Source organism: Nelumbo lutea, chromosome 5 (genome assembly GCF_056320005.1).
Source record: "Nelumbo lutea isolate HS-2025 chromosome 5, American lotus-T2T, whole genome shotgun sequence".
In the NCBI taxonomy this organism is placed as follows: Eukaryota; Viridiplantae; Streptophyta; class Magnoliopsida; order Proteales; family Nelumbonaceae; genus Nelumbo; species Nelumbo lutea.
This window is the reverse complement of record NC_142688.1, coordinates 30299385-30314045: the sequence shown is the minus strand read 5'-3', so window position 1 is coordinate 30314045 and position 14661 is coordinate 30299385. Positions and strand designations below refer to the sequence as shown.

Sequence of the window (14661 nt, the reverse complement as noted above, 5' to 3'; positions counted from 1 at the left end):
AGACCAATGCATATTTATATTGATAATAAGATATAAAAGTATATCAATAAAAAATAAGTAAATTTGCATTCAAGAAGGCTTTTGATAAAAAAAAAAAAAGCATATGCTTTATTGAAATTTGTATTTGCATCCATTACAACTAAAAGTCTATTTGGTAAGAAGGTAAATTTGTTAGTGCAAAACTAACCCAATTTTACAATTTATATTGACCATTTGACACTATATATTTGCATTCACACTTATATGCATCATTTCCAAACACAATATATTGTGTTTGGTTGCAATGCAAATAAATTTATACTGATGCAAGACCATGGCAGTGCAAATGATTTTATGTAAATCTTGGCCTATTTTGTTTCAAACTTTAGCTTGTTTTATTTGATTACAGTACAAATAAAGTAAATTAAGAAACAGAGCAGAATAAAGTAAAACCCAAAACAAAATTAAATAAGAATTTTCGTTTTTTACATTTGCACTCCCATGCATTTGTACTAGCACGAGTAAAATTGCATTGCAACCAAACACAACTTTAAGGGTTAAGGCCATTACAATATACCTATATGCATTGCAAGGTGCCTACTAGGCTAGTTGGTAAGGTCATTGGCTGCTTGTAGAGGGGGCTTGGGATTGGAGACTAGATGGGCTACACATTTTGTTATTACAACATGAGCTGAACCTTCATCCGTGTTGTAACGCGTTGCTCTTTTGGGGAAAACGTGTAAAGGTAACAGGAGGTGGGTTAATACTCCCGTTACTTTACTTTTTTCAAACAAAAAAAAAAAGGCATTTTTGGACAAGTCCTCTCTATTTTTTGTCCTCTCTGTCTGTGTTTTGCGGATGAAGAACAATGAAGAGAGCATTTCAATGGATAGAAAACTAAGTGAAATTTGGAGTGGGTAGTAGAAGAAAACATGAAGGACGGTGGTAGAAAAGAGGGTTTTTGGCAAGTCCTATATCCTTTATTCTTCAGCTAGAAGACAGACTGATTACTCTCTCTCTCTCTCTCTCTCTCTCTCTCTCTCTCTAGGTTCTTGGGTGAATGGATTTAAATAAGGTGAAACTTATTTTAATCATCTTTTTAGAGATCTTGGAAGACATTTGAAGCCTCTATGCTCGATTATTAAGGTATAGGGGCTTGTTTCAATAATGAGGCATAAGAAACTATCAAATTTTATGAAATTGGTGTATATTGTTTAATATGGTCTAATTAATACCGCATAAGAAATCTATGTGATTTTGGAGACATCAAAAGCATCCAAAGCCTCAATGCTCAATATTAAGGTATATGAAGTTATTTTGAGTGAGCCATAATAACCATTGTTTGCGGGAACTAGGAATAATCTGTCTTTTTTTGTTTGTATTGCTAAGAAGATTTTGAACAATAGAGAGGGACCGACTTCTCAATGGATGGATAAATAATTGAATAAATAAATACCTAAACAGTAAAGGACTAAAAGAATGTTGGAAGAGAAGTGTTTCAATTGGCTCTATATTCTTTCTGCTCATCGGATGGAAGACATGAACTGGTTGTTCTCTCTTTGAGCTTTTGCGTGTGGGTAGAAGGTTTTGGACAATGTAAAATTTCATGAACTTTTAGGGCGGGAGATAAAAAGATTGTCATTTTTATTTGAAAAAAAAAAAAAGAAATAACAAGGGTGTTAACCCACCGCCCGTTACTTTTACTTGTCTCCCCAAAAGAGCAACGTGTTACAATGTGATGAAAATTCAGCTCGCATCGTAACAAAATGTGTAGCCCGTCCAATCTCTTGGGGTTGGGGATTGGGATCAAACCCTACCAGCACCAGGGTTGAGGGACTATGCATACATTTTACATAAAATGGATATTTGGCTTTGTTTTGATGCTGGTCATAATATCATATATGATTAATGTCTATCGATTGGTGATGAGTTTCACTTTTTCCAATATTATGTCTTTCTGGCACCATAGTGAACCTATTCTAGAATCCAAATACTCTCAAAAGGAGCAAAGGGTGTAAAGCTTAGCCACTACAAATAAAAATTAGAAAAAAAAAGTATCGGTCTATCGTTACGCCCTGATGCCTAATTTTTGGTATTGTGCGTATCGATATTTTGATCCTTGAAATAAACATGTTGAGGCCTCTGCAATTCTCTCCATTCCTCTCTAAAATGGCTAAGGGATCAACTACCATGTCCATGACACCATCAGACCCGTGAACTCTCCAGTTGTCCTCTTCAGGTATACCGTATACAATGCGGAATTTGCAAGCGTGAAGCCTAGGCCATTTGCAGGCTACACCAGTACACAATACCTACGTATAATCCTTGTTGACACTTGAGATGGGAAGAATATAGATAGTTGAAAGCAAAAGACCAACCTCCACCATCAACCATGTCAAGTCTGGACAAATTTTTTATTATCATTTTGCATGAAAAGAATCTTTGGCATTATTCCACTTTTGGGCAGCAACAATTCAAGATTCTCATGTGTACCTCTGCCTCTGGGTTTGGGCATCCTGATCATAGGAACCAAGTCGAGTCGGTAGATTATTTTCAGATTAGAGGGACTCCAACAAAATACCAACTTGGAAACAGTTAAATACTTAAATTAATTATAGATGTCAGTGATCAATTTTATATCAATCTTTTCATGCTTGGTAGGGGAGAAGATAATTTAAAATACAAAGGCTGCTATCTCTATATAGGATACCTTCCTCATTCATAAGCATCTCCATATATATGGATCATTGGCCTGTAGAATGATTTTTCTGTAAACATCAGCATGGAGATGGTTCTATGGATGCAAAGTGAATCTTGTTAATGAAAAGTTGATTGAACACCAAACTTGTACATCTGAATATCATGTACATGATTGACAAGTCATCAGCATCTCTGTAGATTGGAAGACAGATTATTAACCTTGACATAAAACTTAGCCCAGCACAGTTAACGGAGATTTCACAAAGATAATGCTCACCTTGCTCCATGGTTAAAAGAAACTCTGTCAACATTAACAACCCTGCCCAGCCACTCCCCCTCCCAAAGGAGTTATACAAACCTTTTAAAGGAAAGAAAACTGCCACCACATATGGTATGTAAACTACTCTTCCTCAAATCAATAGCATAAAGAACCCTGTAAGCATTAGATACATTTCAGATTCATACCAAGAAAAGTTAGAAAACTATGGCTGAGCCTTTTAGGAAGCCAAGAATTCCAAAAAAACCATCCGATCACCATCTCCCAATAGACTACATTTGACCTCATCTACAGTGGCAACACAATTAGGTTTCACAGACAATATCATAATCTTGGCACAGTTTTGACATAGAGATCCAACATCAGGCCCCTTTAAATTGATAGTTCTAGATTTCTTTATTTTGATAAGCGGTTTCTTTCTTTCTTTCCTTTTTAAATGCAGAAAAAGTTGTGCCAAGCACACCTAATATACTACCTAACCAACTTGCAATCTTCTATTATCTGTTCATTTGCTATGTTACAATCGGTTCCCCACCTGCCAAAGATCCCTATTTATCCCTTGGCATGTCAAAGTATAAGCTACGCTGTTGGCAAATCTGCCCGGCAGAAGTTTTTTTCTTTTTGAAGTAATATCTTTTACACAGATTTTTTTTATAAGTAATATCTTTTACACAGATTATCTTGTACTATATGAAAAATGCATGGGTAAAAATTAAAAAAGAACCACCAACAATCTAATGTAGAACCAATTGATGCATAATTAAAAAAGGAACTCCGTGAAAATAAAGAAAAATAAAACTAGATTACAAGTAAAAGATACTATTAGTTGAGTCAACCTTCAGGTCATTCCCATTCTTGCAACTAAGGTTTGTTCTAAGTCTCTAGTCAAGTTTGAGTTAGAAGCAACCCAATTAGTTTAAAACACTTAAAAACCATAAAAGCAGAACACCAGGTATGTCAAGAAATAAAAGATGTAGGCAGATCGAACTGGGCAATAGCAACACAAAATAGAAGCTGTAATGCAGTAATTCATCCATTTGAATTTAATTTTTCTTTTCAACTTTTAGAAAGATATTATTGCTTTGATACAACAAAGAGGTAATATATCATAGATTGACTGATTTTCAGTCCATAAGAAAACAAAAGAAATAAAAAAAAAGTGTATTTCAAACCAAAAAAGACAAGATAAACTACATCATACCTGTTCAGAAATCTTCTGAACCCAGCTTATACAATTTAGATGTGAGAGGAGAATGACCAACATCTATGTATAATTTATACGAGAAAAACCATCACTCATAGATGCTACCACTTATTTTGCTTCCATCAAAGTAAAATCTAATGTGGATAATGGTGGTGATACGATTTAATGAACTTTCCAAGAATTTCATTGAATTTCTGAAATGCAATAGCCCATTCTCAGCCTTACCAGAAGTCCACCTTGATCACCGACTAACCCTTAGCAATAACAAAATCATTACTTTGAAGAACATCTGCTGGATTGATGCCCGGGAAAATTTTGATATCAAGTCAGATACAAATATCCGATTCCAGTTATGGCCATATTATATGGCATCAAGTCCTGAAGTATGTAGTAGATTTCAAAGGTACTACAATCATAAGAAAAGGAACAACTGCACTGCACAGATCGACATAGTTGTTAGATATCAAGGACCTGGCAGCTAACCAGTTCAGCAGAACCAAAATCCTTAGTGACAATGATCTTCCAAATATCTCTTTCTGCTTCTGCCATGAAGCTTTGTTGTTCATTTGAAGATGAAGCCGGCTGGGAAGGGTTTAAATGATTATGCAGGTCAGCTTGCAATACAGAAATGTCATGATTGGCATCTTTAGTTATGACATGAAGTTTCCCAAGAAAACCAGCAAGCAAATATGGAGATTCTGAATCAGTATAATCACGAATAGGAACTTTATCTACAATTACTTTCCAAGTATCTTCTTGGGGATCATATATCTTGATCTTGCCACTATCTAGAGAACTAGATGGATCTAAAGCATATAATTCTCCATCTACAACAACACCCAACTTTGTTCCTGCCTGCTTTGCAGGCCAACCCTCTCCCATGCCAACTGGCATTTCATCCCAGGAATTTGTTTCAGGATCATAAACCTCTCCTCCAACATCAACAAAAAAGGGCCACGAATAAAGACTCTGTGGCACACAAAGCCTCCCCCTGTATGAAGTCATTCCAGTGGCAATAGGCTTCAGCATATCAGCCAAAAAGGCAGTAGGTAACACCTGAGCTCTTGAGAATGGCATGTTTGGTACTTGGGTCCATATTCCAGTACGAGGATCAAATACTTCGGCAGATTGAAGAGGAGTACATCCACCTCGACTCATACTAACCCCACCAACAGCATAAAGCTTGCTGTTTAAGATGCCCGTCTTACAATAGGCCCTACCCATTGACATGGATGTCATTTCACCCCATGCATTTTGAACTGGATCATATCTCCAGACACATTTCATGGCTGATACTCTAGAGAATCCACCTAAAACATAGAGACATCCATCAACTGCCCCAACAGCACAACCACAAAATGGCATCCGATCCAATCCATCCCTTCTTCCTAACCATCCCTTGATGACATCTGCGATCTTGATACCCGACCCAACCACGTTCCACATCCGAAACCCAGACAAACCCCTCTTAGACTCTTCTTCATAAGAAACATTTGGCATTGGGGGCAAACGTTGCCATTTTCTGGAGGAAGGATCCAGTGCATGCCACAGAAGCTTATCACCATCAACCTTAGTCAATAAATAGAGCCATTCTTCTGTTGTTCCAAGTTCCCTTCTCAAACTGAAGAGTTCTGGACTTGCAAGAGCATTTTTCCAGCTCCGTGACACCAACTTCATATTCAAGTAGTGAATTCTGGGAAGTCTAGCAAGGATCTGGATTGATATCTCATCAGGGAGACTGGGGATCAGTCTTGGATTCCCCTCACTAGAACTTGATAACATCCTTTGTCTCTTGCAGGTTTCCCTCTGAGAGATTTCACTGTACTCACCTGCCCTAGCTTTGTTGCCAGTCAAGCTCAAAAATGCCCCCATCTAGAATCTTTTTGCTAACGTAATATGCAGAGGGAACCCAGACTTTCCAAAGCTTTTTGTGACTAAATTACAATGCAGGATAGGTTAAGCCATTGTTTTCAGCTCATAAGCATAACCCTGACCTCTCTGAAAGAACGAGTGGAAAGGAGTTCGTAAGTAAGAAACGGAGAAAGACAAGCTTCAATGTATATAATGTATGTTCCATAGAAGAATCCCGATATTTGTGCAGTAATTAAGACAACTTATAGTCTTTTATCCACAAAAAGCAGTCAGTTGATAGCCACAGCATATATATAAAGCTTCAGAACTGAATCCTCGGAAACCATAACTTCATAAATTATTACTGAACCTCTCATCAAAATATTCATTAAAGAAATCATAACACATCTACACTAAATTTTGAGAAAGCCACATAAAAAAAAAAAACCAACTACTATACATAACCAGGATACAGAAGATCAAATTCGTTAGGCTTAGCTTGGTAAGAGTGCTGAGTACAAATACAAATATGTACAGTGCAAAGCCTTGTATTTTGTATTTCTAAATCTGTATTTGTATTTGTACTCTTTCCAAACTGAGACTTATGGAAAATTAAAATACGGAAAAAATTCCAGCTCGAATAGTTCTGGCAGGATCTGCTCTCCCAATTTATCAAAAGAGAAGCAGCCAAGTCGTTCCGATCGGTAACGAAAGGTCAACCTAAAAGAGAAAAAAAAAACGAAACGACGGAAGAACCGTTCAAGCAAATCCTTATAATTCGCAATTTCGTATATCACTGAAAGTAGGAAAAAGAAAAACACTGAAGCTGATACAATGCTAGAATTACAAGACTAAAACCCTAATTCCACAGCTCAGAACACAAGGAAACCGAAAAGGGAGATACAGACCCTAGAAGAAAACATTGTTCTTAAAATGCCGTAATACATCCAATCAGAAGAAACCCTAAAAGAGGATAGCAAGACGAGCTAAAATTCTCGGAAACAAGAGCGAAATCCCGACGGAAATCCGCCAAAATTTTCCAGAAATATAAACAGAAAGTGAGACTTCAACTTCAACATTACCCCGATCTTTGAATTGGAGAGAAGATCGACGAGAAAAATTACCTGGTGAGACCTAGGAAGGTCCCAAAAACAAACCCTAACCTTGGGTTTCAGATATTTCCTTGGAATTGCTTCGTCACCCAGGCTTTGCTGTGTAATTACTTGCAGCCGGTCTTCTCGGTTCTCGCTTTCCCATAGCGGTGCGATTCGGTTGGCCACGGCAACGTGTCCTCAAGATCCAATACAACAAATTTGATCAAGATACAAATCCAACGGTCCATGTCTGGAGAAAACAGTGCTAATTCTCCTTTCCCATGTCTCAATTTTGATGTAGATGATTCATCGTGGACACGTGGCTGTAGATGATTGTACGAATCTATCGAAGCTAGATCCTCAGAATCCCAAAAGTCAAGAAAGGATGCCGTGATCTCAGGGTGATCACACAAATTTTGCGTTGAGTAGATCTCCGGGGCAAGGATCTGCTGCTACTACCAATTAAACGCTTCCCAAAACTGTTTCGCCACTATTGCCGCAGAAATCGGATTTCATCCTCACAAGACCATGCTTACACTGTTTTCACAGTCACTTGCCGTCTTACATTGGGATATCTTCAATAAAAATTTTTAATGTACGGCTGTAAAAAGATTGTGAGAGCAGTGAGAGCACGGACATGGGAGCATTGAACCTGATTTGCTACCTACCATTATAGTCGCACGTTCGAAATATCTTTGTAGGTGTTTGGCAATTGGCATCTGTGATGGGAACGTTACATCGTTTTTTTTCTTATAAAATAGCATTTATATAGCATGGTTTTGTTTGGTACCAAAACCAACATTTTCAATATTGATTTATATTACTCAACGTTTTTTATTTTTTTGGAAAAATAGTAATAAATAAAAGGGCATTGTTTGAAGTACTGCTTTGTCTAATGTATTGCCTATGTGGCACTGTTACATAAGAAAATGGCATCGATGCCAAACATGGCCTTTGTCTAATTGTTTGGTATTAGGATGGTAACAATAAAAAGCTGGATTTTACTTTCCCTTTTCACCCTTTATGATTTTTGTTTTTTCAATAATTTATTTAAATATCATGATTCTTGATGCCATATGTTAATTTTTAGTCAAAAAGTCTTATTTACTTTCTCTTTTTACCCTTTATAATTTTCATTTTTCAAGTCATTTATTTAATTAACATGATTCATGAGGCCACGTTGTCCATCAAACTTTGTCCAACGATAAAAAACGAGAATGAAAACTGTTAACATGGTTGTATCTTGATTTTACTTTCCATTTTCACCCTCAACAGTTTTTGTTTTCCAATGTATTTTTTTTTTTTATCATTCAAATATTTGATCTTATCATAAATGGCCACATACACTCTCTGATGCTGACCTTGTTGCTACCTACAATTTTCATTGAACTCATTGCAACCGTCCATAAATTCTCATCAATTATACAAATGAAACACAATGACTGCTAAATTGTGATTGGAGATCCCATAACCAATAATTTATCGTTATTTATGTTTTTGTTAAAATCATATATCAATCAATTATTCTATAAATTCACCCAGATATTTAAAATAAAAATTAAAAATTCACGAGCCTCACTTAGGATTAACATAGTGCATGTGAAATCATCTAAACACCAAAACTTGGAAAGAATACAAAAGTCACCTCTTATTGAATTAATATTAATTTGAATTAGATAATAAGAATCTTATTATGGGCTTAATATTAATTTAGTACTAAAAAATGAGAATATTGTAATTGGTTTGGTCAAAACACCCTGATCTTACTTTCCAAATTTACCCTCAACTTCCTATTTTTTCCCACTATATATATGTCATTGCAAAATAATTATGAAAAATCACATAAAATGAATAACTAATATAAATTACAAAAAAAAAACAAATAAATACATAAAAATTTCCAAAAAATATATATATAATATCACAAAAATTGAAGAAAATAACATAAATTACAAATCTATACCACACCGAAAAATGAGAATGTTGCAATTGGTTTGGTCAAAAAACCCTGATTTTACTTTCCAACTTTACCCTCAACTTTCTATTTTTTCCCATTGTATATATTGTCATTGCAAAATAATTGTGAAAAAACACAAAAAAAAATGAAGAAAATAATATAAACTACAGAAAAATAACGAAACATATAAACAATTTACAAAAAAAATAAAAATCATAAAAATTGAAGAAAATACATAAATTACAAAAAACAAAGAAAATTATAAATTACAGAAAAATGAACAAAAATGTAGAATAAAATAAGAATTTATATCTACCACCATATATAAAAAATGAGAATGATTCAATTAGTGTGGTCAAAAGACCTTGATTTTTCTTACCAATTCTACCCCTTAGGCTTTTTTGTTTTTTCAACATATCCCAATTCTATGTGAGGGTGCATGATGGTAGTTGGCAAAAAAAAAACCATTGTCCTTTCTAAAAAGCCATTAGGTGTGCAGCTGACCCATCAACTTGTTAATGATCCATTTTGGGTTCAACCGAACCCAACCTGCCCAACCCATTAATGTTTCACATAATACATAAATTATAGAAAAGTATAACTATAAAAAAGACATAATATTCAAATAAAGATAGAAAATGTAGAAAATAATATAAATTAAATAAAAATAATTATGAAAACATGAAAAATGAGGAAAATAATATAAATTACAAAAAAAAAGAAAATACACAAAAATTTATAAAATCATAAAAATTGATGAAAATAACAAAAATTACAATAAACAAAGAAAACGATAAATTACAGAAAATAAATGAAGATAAAGTGTAGAATAAAACAAAAATTTATAGAAAAATATAACAAAAAATACACAAATACAAAAATTTCATTCCATGGGCCCTAGACATGTTAGTTAGTTGGGCCCACGTCTTATAAAGGAATTTGAACACTGGGACTATATGTTATCATGTGTGTGGTTGTTTAGTAGGGCCTGCAACTCATGTCTTAAGTCATATGCAACACCGTGACACATTATGAATCATTCGATTATTTTATTACTGGACAAATGTGTAGAGGTGATCAACGTGCCTAGACGGTATTTGCACACATGTTACTCTAGTGGTTGGTTGATAAATTTTGCTTCAAACTAATTTCTTTATTTTCTTTTTAATTAAAAAGTAAGAAGAAAATGTTTTTATGCTTAAATGTAAGTTATTTAATAGTCATCTTAGATAATGGCTTATGCTATTCAATAGTTAATTGAGTAAATTAACATAATAGATTAGCTTACTTTTAACCATTAATAGTAATTATTTCATAGGTTTTAAGTTACTAGTAAATATGTACGTGCATTTGCATGTGGCAGTATCTCTAAGACAAAACTATTTATACTTCACGGACAGTTTTTGAACAATTATAAACGGGTAGTTTCTAAAATGAGAGTAAACGACAAATATCCCCTCTTTATGTCCATTCACTCTTTTATAAGTAGTATGATTATAAAACAAGAGATCAGTTAAGAGTGGCACCTCCAATTCTCCATAAATTTTGTATTTCATTGGGATGAACTGCATCTGTATATAATGTTATTAAATGTACTTTTATAATTGATTTGGAGCATTAATTTTTCAATCCCATGCATTTGCAATCAATATTTTATAATTATAAATTAAAATCTTGGCATTTTGTGAGGATATGGTATAAGAAGAGTTTTGATCAATCAAAACCCACCCATGAATTTTGATAAACCCACCCCTGAAAAACTGGTGAAAAGTTTTTCAGGTATCATATATTTTCCATATCATAGTCAAACCCTAAGGTTTTCTTTTTGATAAAGAAAAAAACTAAGTTTTAACTAGCTCTTTCTTTTCGATAAAGGAGAAAATGAAAAATTGTCAAAAGTGGGATTTGAACCCTCTCCTTCTTTCAAAGACCAAAACTTGAGTTTGGCGCCTTAGACCACTTGTTAAACATTTTTAAATCCCCAAATTAACCTTTCCTTAATTTGTTGGACCATCAATTCCATCATTTCTCTTGCATATTTGTATAATCTTAGGTTTCATTTTTTCTTCTTTCTCATCCAAAGGTGGGCAAGAAAAGAGATAATGTGCTTTGCTTGTCTATTTTTGTTATTTTAAAATTTCTTAATTTTTCTCATATGAATTTTCAAAGGATATTTTAGTAAATTAAGTTTTCTATATTGGAGGACTAAGCATCATTATCCCCAAAGTATAGGGTGGTAATCTGTAATTTGCCCTATAAAATATTTAGGTGATGTTTGGCATCAATGCTTATTCTTCTTTATTGATTTTTCAAAAATCAGTGATTTTTGAAATTAATGTTTTTTTTCAAATATTAGTAAATTTTATTATTTTGTAATGATTCACATGGGTCAATTGTTTTTATATTAGAGTTACTATTCAATGCCATGTCATCCTCAAAAATTAGTATTAGCTATAAATCAAGAAATCACCAAACGAGGTGATCACCGAAAAGGGTTGATTTTAAAAATTGACTTTTGGCCGATTTTTAGAAATTCACCAAAGTCAGCCAACCAACCAAATAAAAATTTCAATGTTGATTCCTCCAATGCTGACGTGGTTCTAACATGGCTGTGATTTTCAAGAAATCATCATCAATGCCAAACCTCACCTTAATTTCTTTTTTTGGAACCGTTTTTCTATAAAAAATAGTGCTCCAAGCCACGTCTTGGAAATGGGGAAAGTGTGGCTTGGAGCAACGACGTACATCAACAACACCATTTTTTTGAGAAAAGGGTGCTATATCTGCAGCATCCATGGCAAACATATACTTAGAGGATGAGAGAGCTTTTCAGAATAGTTGACTGTTATTTATGTTTAAAATGACAAAAGAATGGAAAATTTTGCCAAACAGCCTATAAACAAATAATAATCTTATCTTTAAAAGTTTCAATTGCACAAGCACCAAGTACGGATATCCTTCCAACAAAAAAAAAATATCCAGATATATGGTGGGTTCATTCCTATGTTGAGATGTGTGGACATTGATCATGTTGGAACGTGTTGAAATGGTCTTTTATTGGGAGCATATCCCAATTACAGTCATCAAGGTGTTGCTGTCATACAAATGTCTAAAAATTATTATTCAATTAAATTTCTCAGAATTTTTTCAGCCAAGCCACTAGCCCACTACATTCCATGTGATCACACTGGCTCCCCACAGATAGTGACCCACACACGCCCCATAGCATAGAGTCTAGCTTCGGTCAGGGCAAAGCCGGTTCCAATAGTCTTTACAACCTTATGTTGGGAATATCTCCAGACTTGTATGCTTTATTTCATGGGAGATATTTCCGATGCAAGATTGCAATGGACTGCTAAAACAATGCAAACACCGACTTGCCCTGACAGAAGCTGAACTCCATAACATATCCCCACCATGCATTGAAAACATCTTCCCATGATAAATACAAGATATATTCCTAATGCATGCTGATAAGTGTGTTATGAGGCACGCTGAGCTCTTGGGGAGCCCATCCGAATTCACATTCCATATATCATCAATGTTGAATCTACACATTTTCGTTCATTGTGTTTGGAACTATTGCCCAACTTCAAATGTTCAGATTGGTAATGGTACATTCATTTTCATATGACACCTATTGTTGCTACTTATGTTGATTAGGCATTCAACAAGTATTTTGTTTTAAGCGGTATTGTATTTGATACTGAAATTGCCACCTGAAAACTTTAAATGAAATGTTTATGTTGAATGTGACACCATCCTCCTTATATTGATCTCTCATCCAATGGTCAATTTTTAAAATAATGTTTTATAATGATTTCATGGCCCATTTTACACATAAATTAACATCTGGATGCAAATATTATGGAACCAAACATCATCACCATTGTCCATTGGATGGTATATTTGAATATTTACTAGAATGGCACACTTGGATGATAGAAAGTATTTTTCTATAAATGTTAATGTAAAAATTGATTAAATGAAATTAACTAAACAAAGTATGGTGATTAGGGCAAGATTTTTGTATTACCAAATTAGAAAAGCGAACTAAGATTTTCCTTAACTACCATCATTATAGTCTTACAGCTGAAAATGAGTGAATGAACAAAATATAAAAAAGAAAAATTTTGACGGTGGTAGCAAAATCTGTTGATCACAATACATTGTTAGACAAGCTTATCCAGCTACACATTTGAAATATTAATGATGTAAAGTAGAAGGATGCTCTACATGTGCGGTTAGGTGAACATGTCCAGCAATGTATTGTGGTCAGTAGACTCAAATTCCTTTCACTAAGGTTATGTTTGGTTTGAAGGAAAAGATAAGGAAAGGAAGGGAAATGTAGGAAAACTTTTACATAAAGGTTTCTCTACATTTCCCTTCCTTTCCCTACTTTTTCCTTTAAACCAAGCACAGTATAATGGATATTATTGGATAATGGTAGCATGGTGAAGAAGGAATAATACATTTTTTTTATAAACAAAAGCTCTATGCTCATATGTTGAGAACATCTACCAATGAATTTAAACAAAAAGCCCCCTGTTAATGAATTTTATATCCCAAGCTCACTGATGAAGGAAGATTTGGCCCGACCTCACTGTTACGCGACACGTGGCAGAAACAACAGCTCGGCAAAAGGGCCAAGCCTAAGGCATGAACAAGGGGACACCAGCGGACCGAACTCCCTACGGGGGGCCGAACTCACCCTTGGCCCAAAACCAGAGTAATCCGAACTAGCCAACTTTGTAACAGCTCGGGATATACCTCGCCGAACTGACCAACCTTGTAACAGCTCGGGATATACCTCGCTGAACTGGCCAACCTTGTAACAGCTCGGGATACACCTCGTCGAACTGACCCACCTTGTAACAGCTCGGGATACACCTCGCCGAACTGACCCACCTTGTAACAGCTCGGGATATACCTCGTCGAACTGACCAACCTTGTAACAGCTCGGGATACACCTTGCCGAACTGACCCACCCTATAGATACCTCCAAACTCAAGACTTCGCCTCACTCACCACTCCGCATCACCTTCTGAGCACCAAAACCAAACAAGTTGTACCATGCCTGACACTGAGGAAGTCCGTGCCCGAGGGTGCCGCACCTGACTGACTTGGGATCTGACGCTTGGCGGCCGCACTCTAAATGGCCACCTGCCACCGCCACTGACACCGCCATCTCCAGTTAGAGAGATGGTTAGGCAGTGACGGTTCTATCCCAACAGAAAGGATGACAGCCGAATTGACAAGCGCAAGGGTAATCATACCCGACCTGACAAGGGCCTCGGAGCGAGTGCGTGAAGTGATTATAAGAGCCCCTGCCCCCCGGAGCTTCCTCATCTCCTCCATTTCAGGTTCCCTGCTACCCCGTTCAGAAGCAAGGTCGTTGACAGCTAAGACAGGCCGGATTGTGCTTCATCACTCACCATTCGTTAGGTTTTCGTTAGGCGACAATTAGTGAGCATTAAAACAAGTTGTATATAAGCATTTAAACATTTTATATGACCAAACTGCCTCTAAAACCCCTATTGTTTATATATAACAAATATGCATATATATATTTTAAATATGTGTGGGTTGGGTTAGGCTT

At 35.4% G+C, this 14661-nt stretch overlaps 1 protein-coding gene across 5 annotated transcripts; it reads right to left on the bottom strand.

The window, feature by feature from the left end:
• Positions 1–2557: 2557 nt before the first annotated feature.
• On the bottom strand, positions 2558–7650 carry LOC148851387 (F-box/kelch-repeat protein At1g22040-like). 5 transcript variants are annotated; one of them, XR_016099816.1, is made up of 4 exons: positions 7136–7650; positions 4158–6158; positions 2957–3112; positions 2558–2871 (listed from the first exon to the last, which is right to left on the bottom strand). XR_016099816.1 is itself a non-coding variant. In XM_088947499.1 (2 exons), exon 2 carries the CDS (start codon positions 6030–6032, stop codon positions 4617–4619), a length of 1416 nt encoding a protein of 471 aa, XP_088803625.1. In that variant the 5' UTR covers positions 6033–6158; positions 7094–7186; the 3' UTR covers positions 3967–4616. The 5 variants fall into 5 exon arrangements, 2 of the variants coding, with proteins under 2 accessions (XP_088803625.1, XP_088803624.1); XR_016099817.1 differs by having other exon boundaries at positions 7094–7186; XR_016099815.1 differs by having other exon boundaries at positions 2558–3112; positions 7136–7276.
• Between the last annotated feature and the right edge of the window lie 7011 nt (positions 7651–14661).

Bases quoted from the DNA above. Each gene is read 5' to 3' on its own strand.
- LOC148851387 (XM_088947499.1), bottom strand. From the start codon at position 6,032: ATGGGGGCATTTTTGAGCTTGACTGGCAACAAAGCTAGGGCAGGTGAG.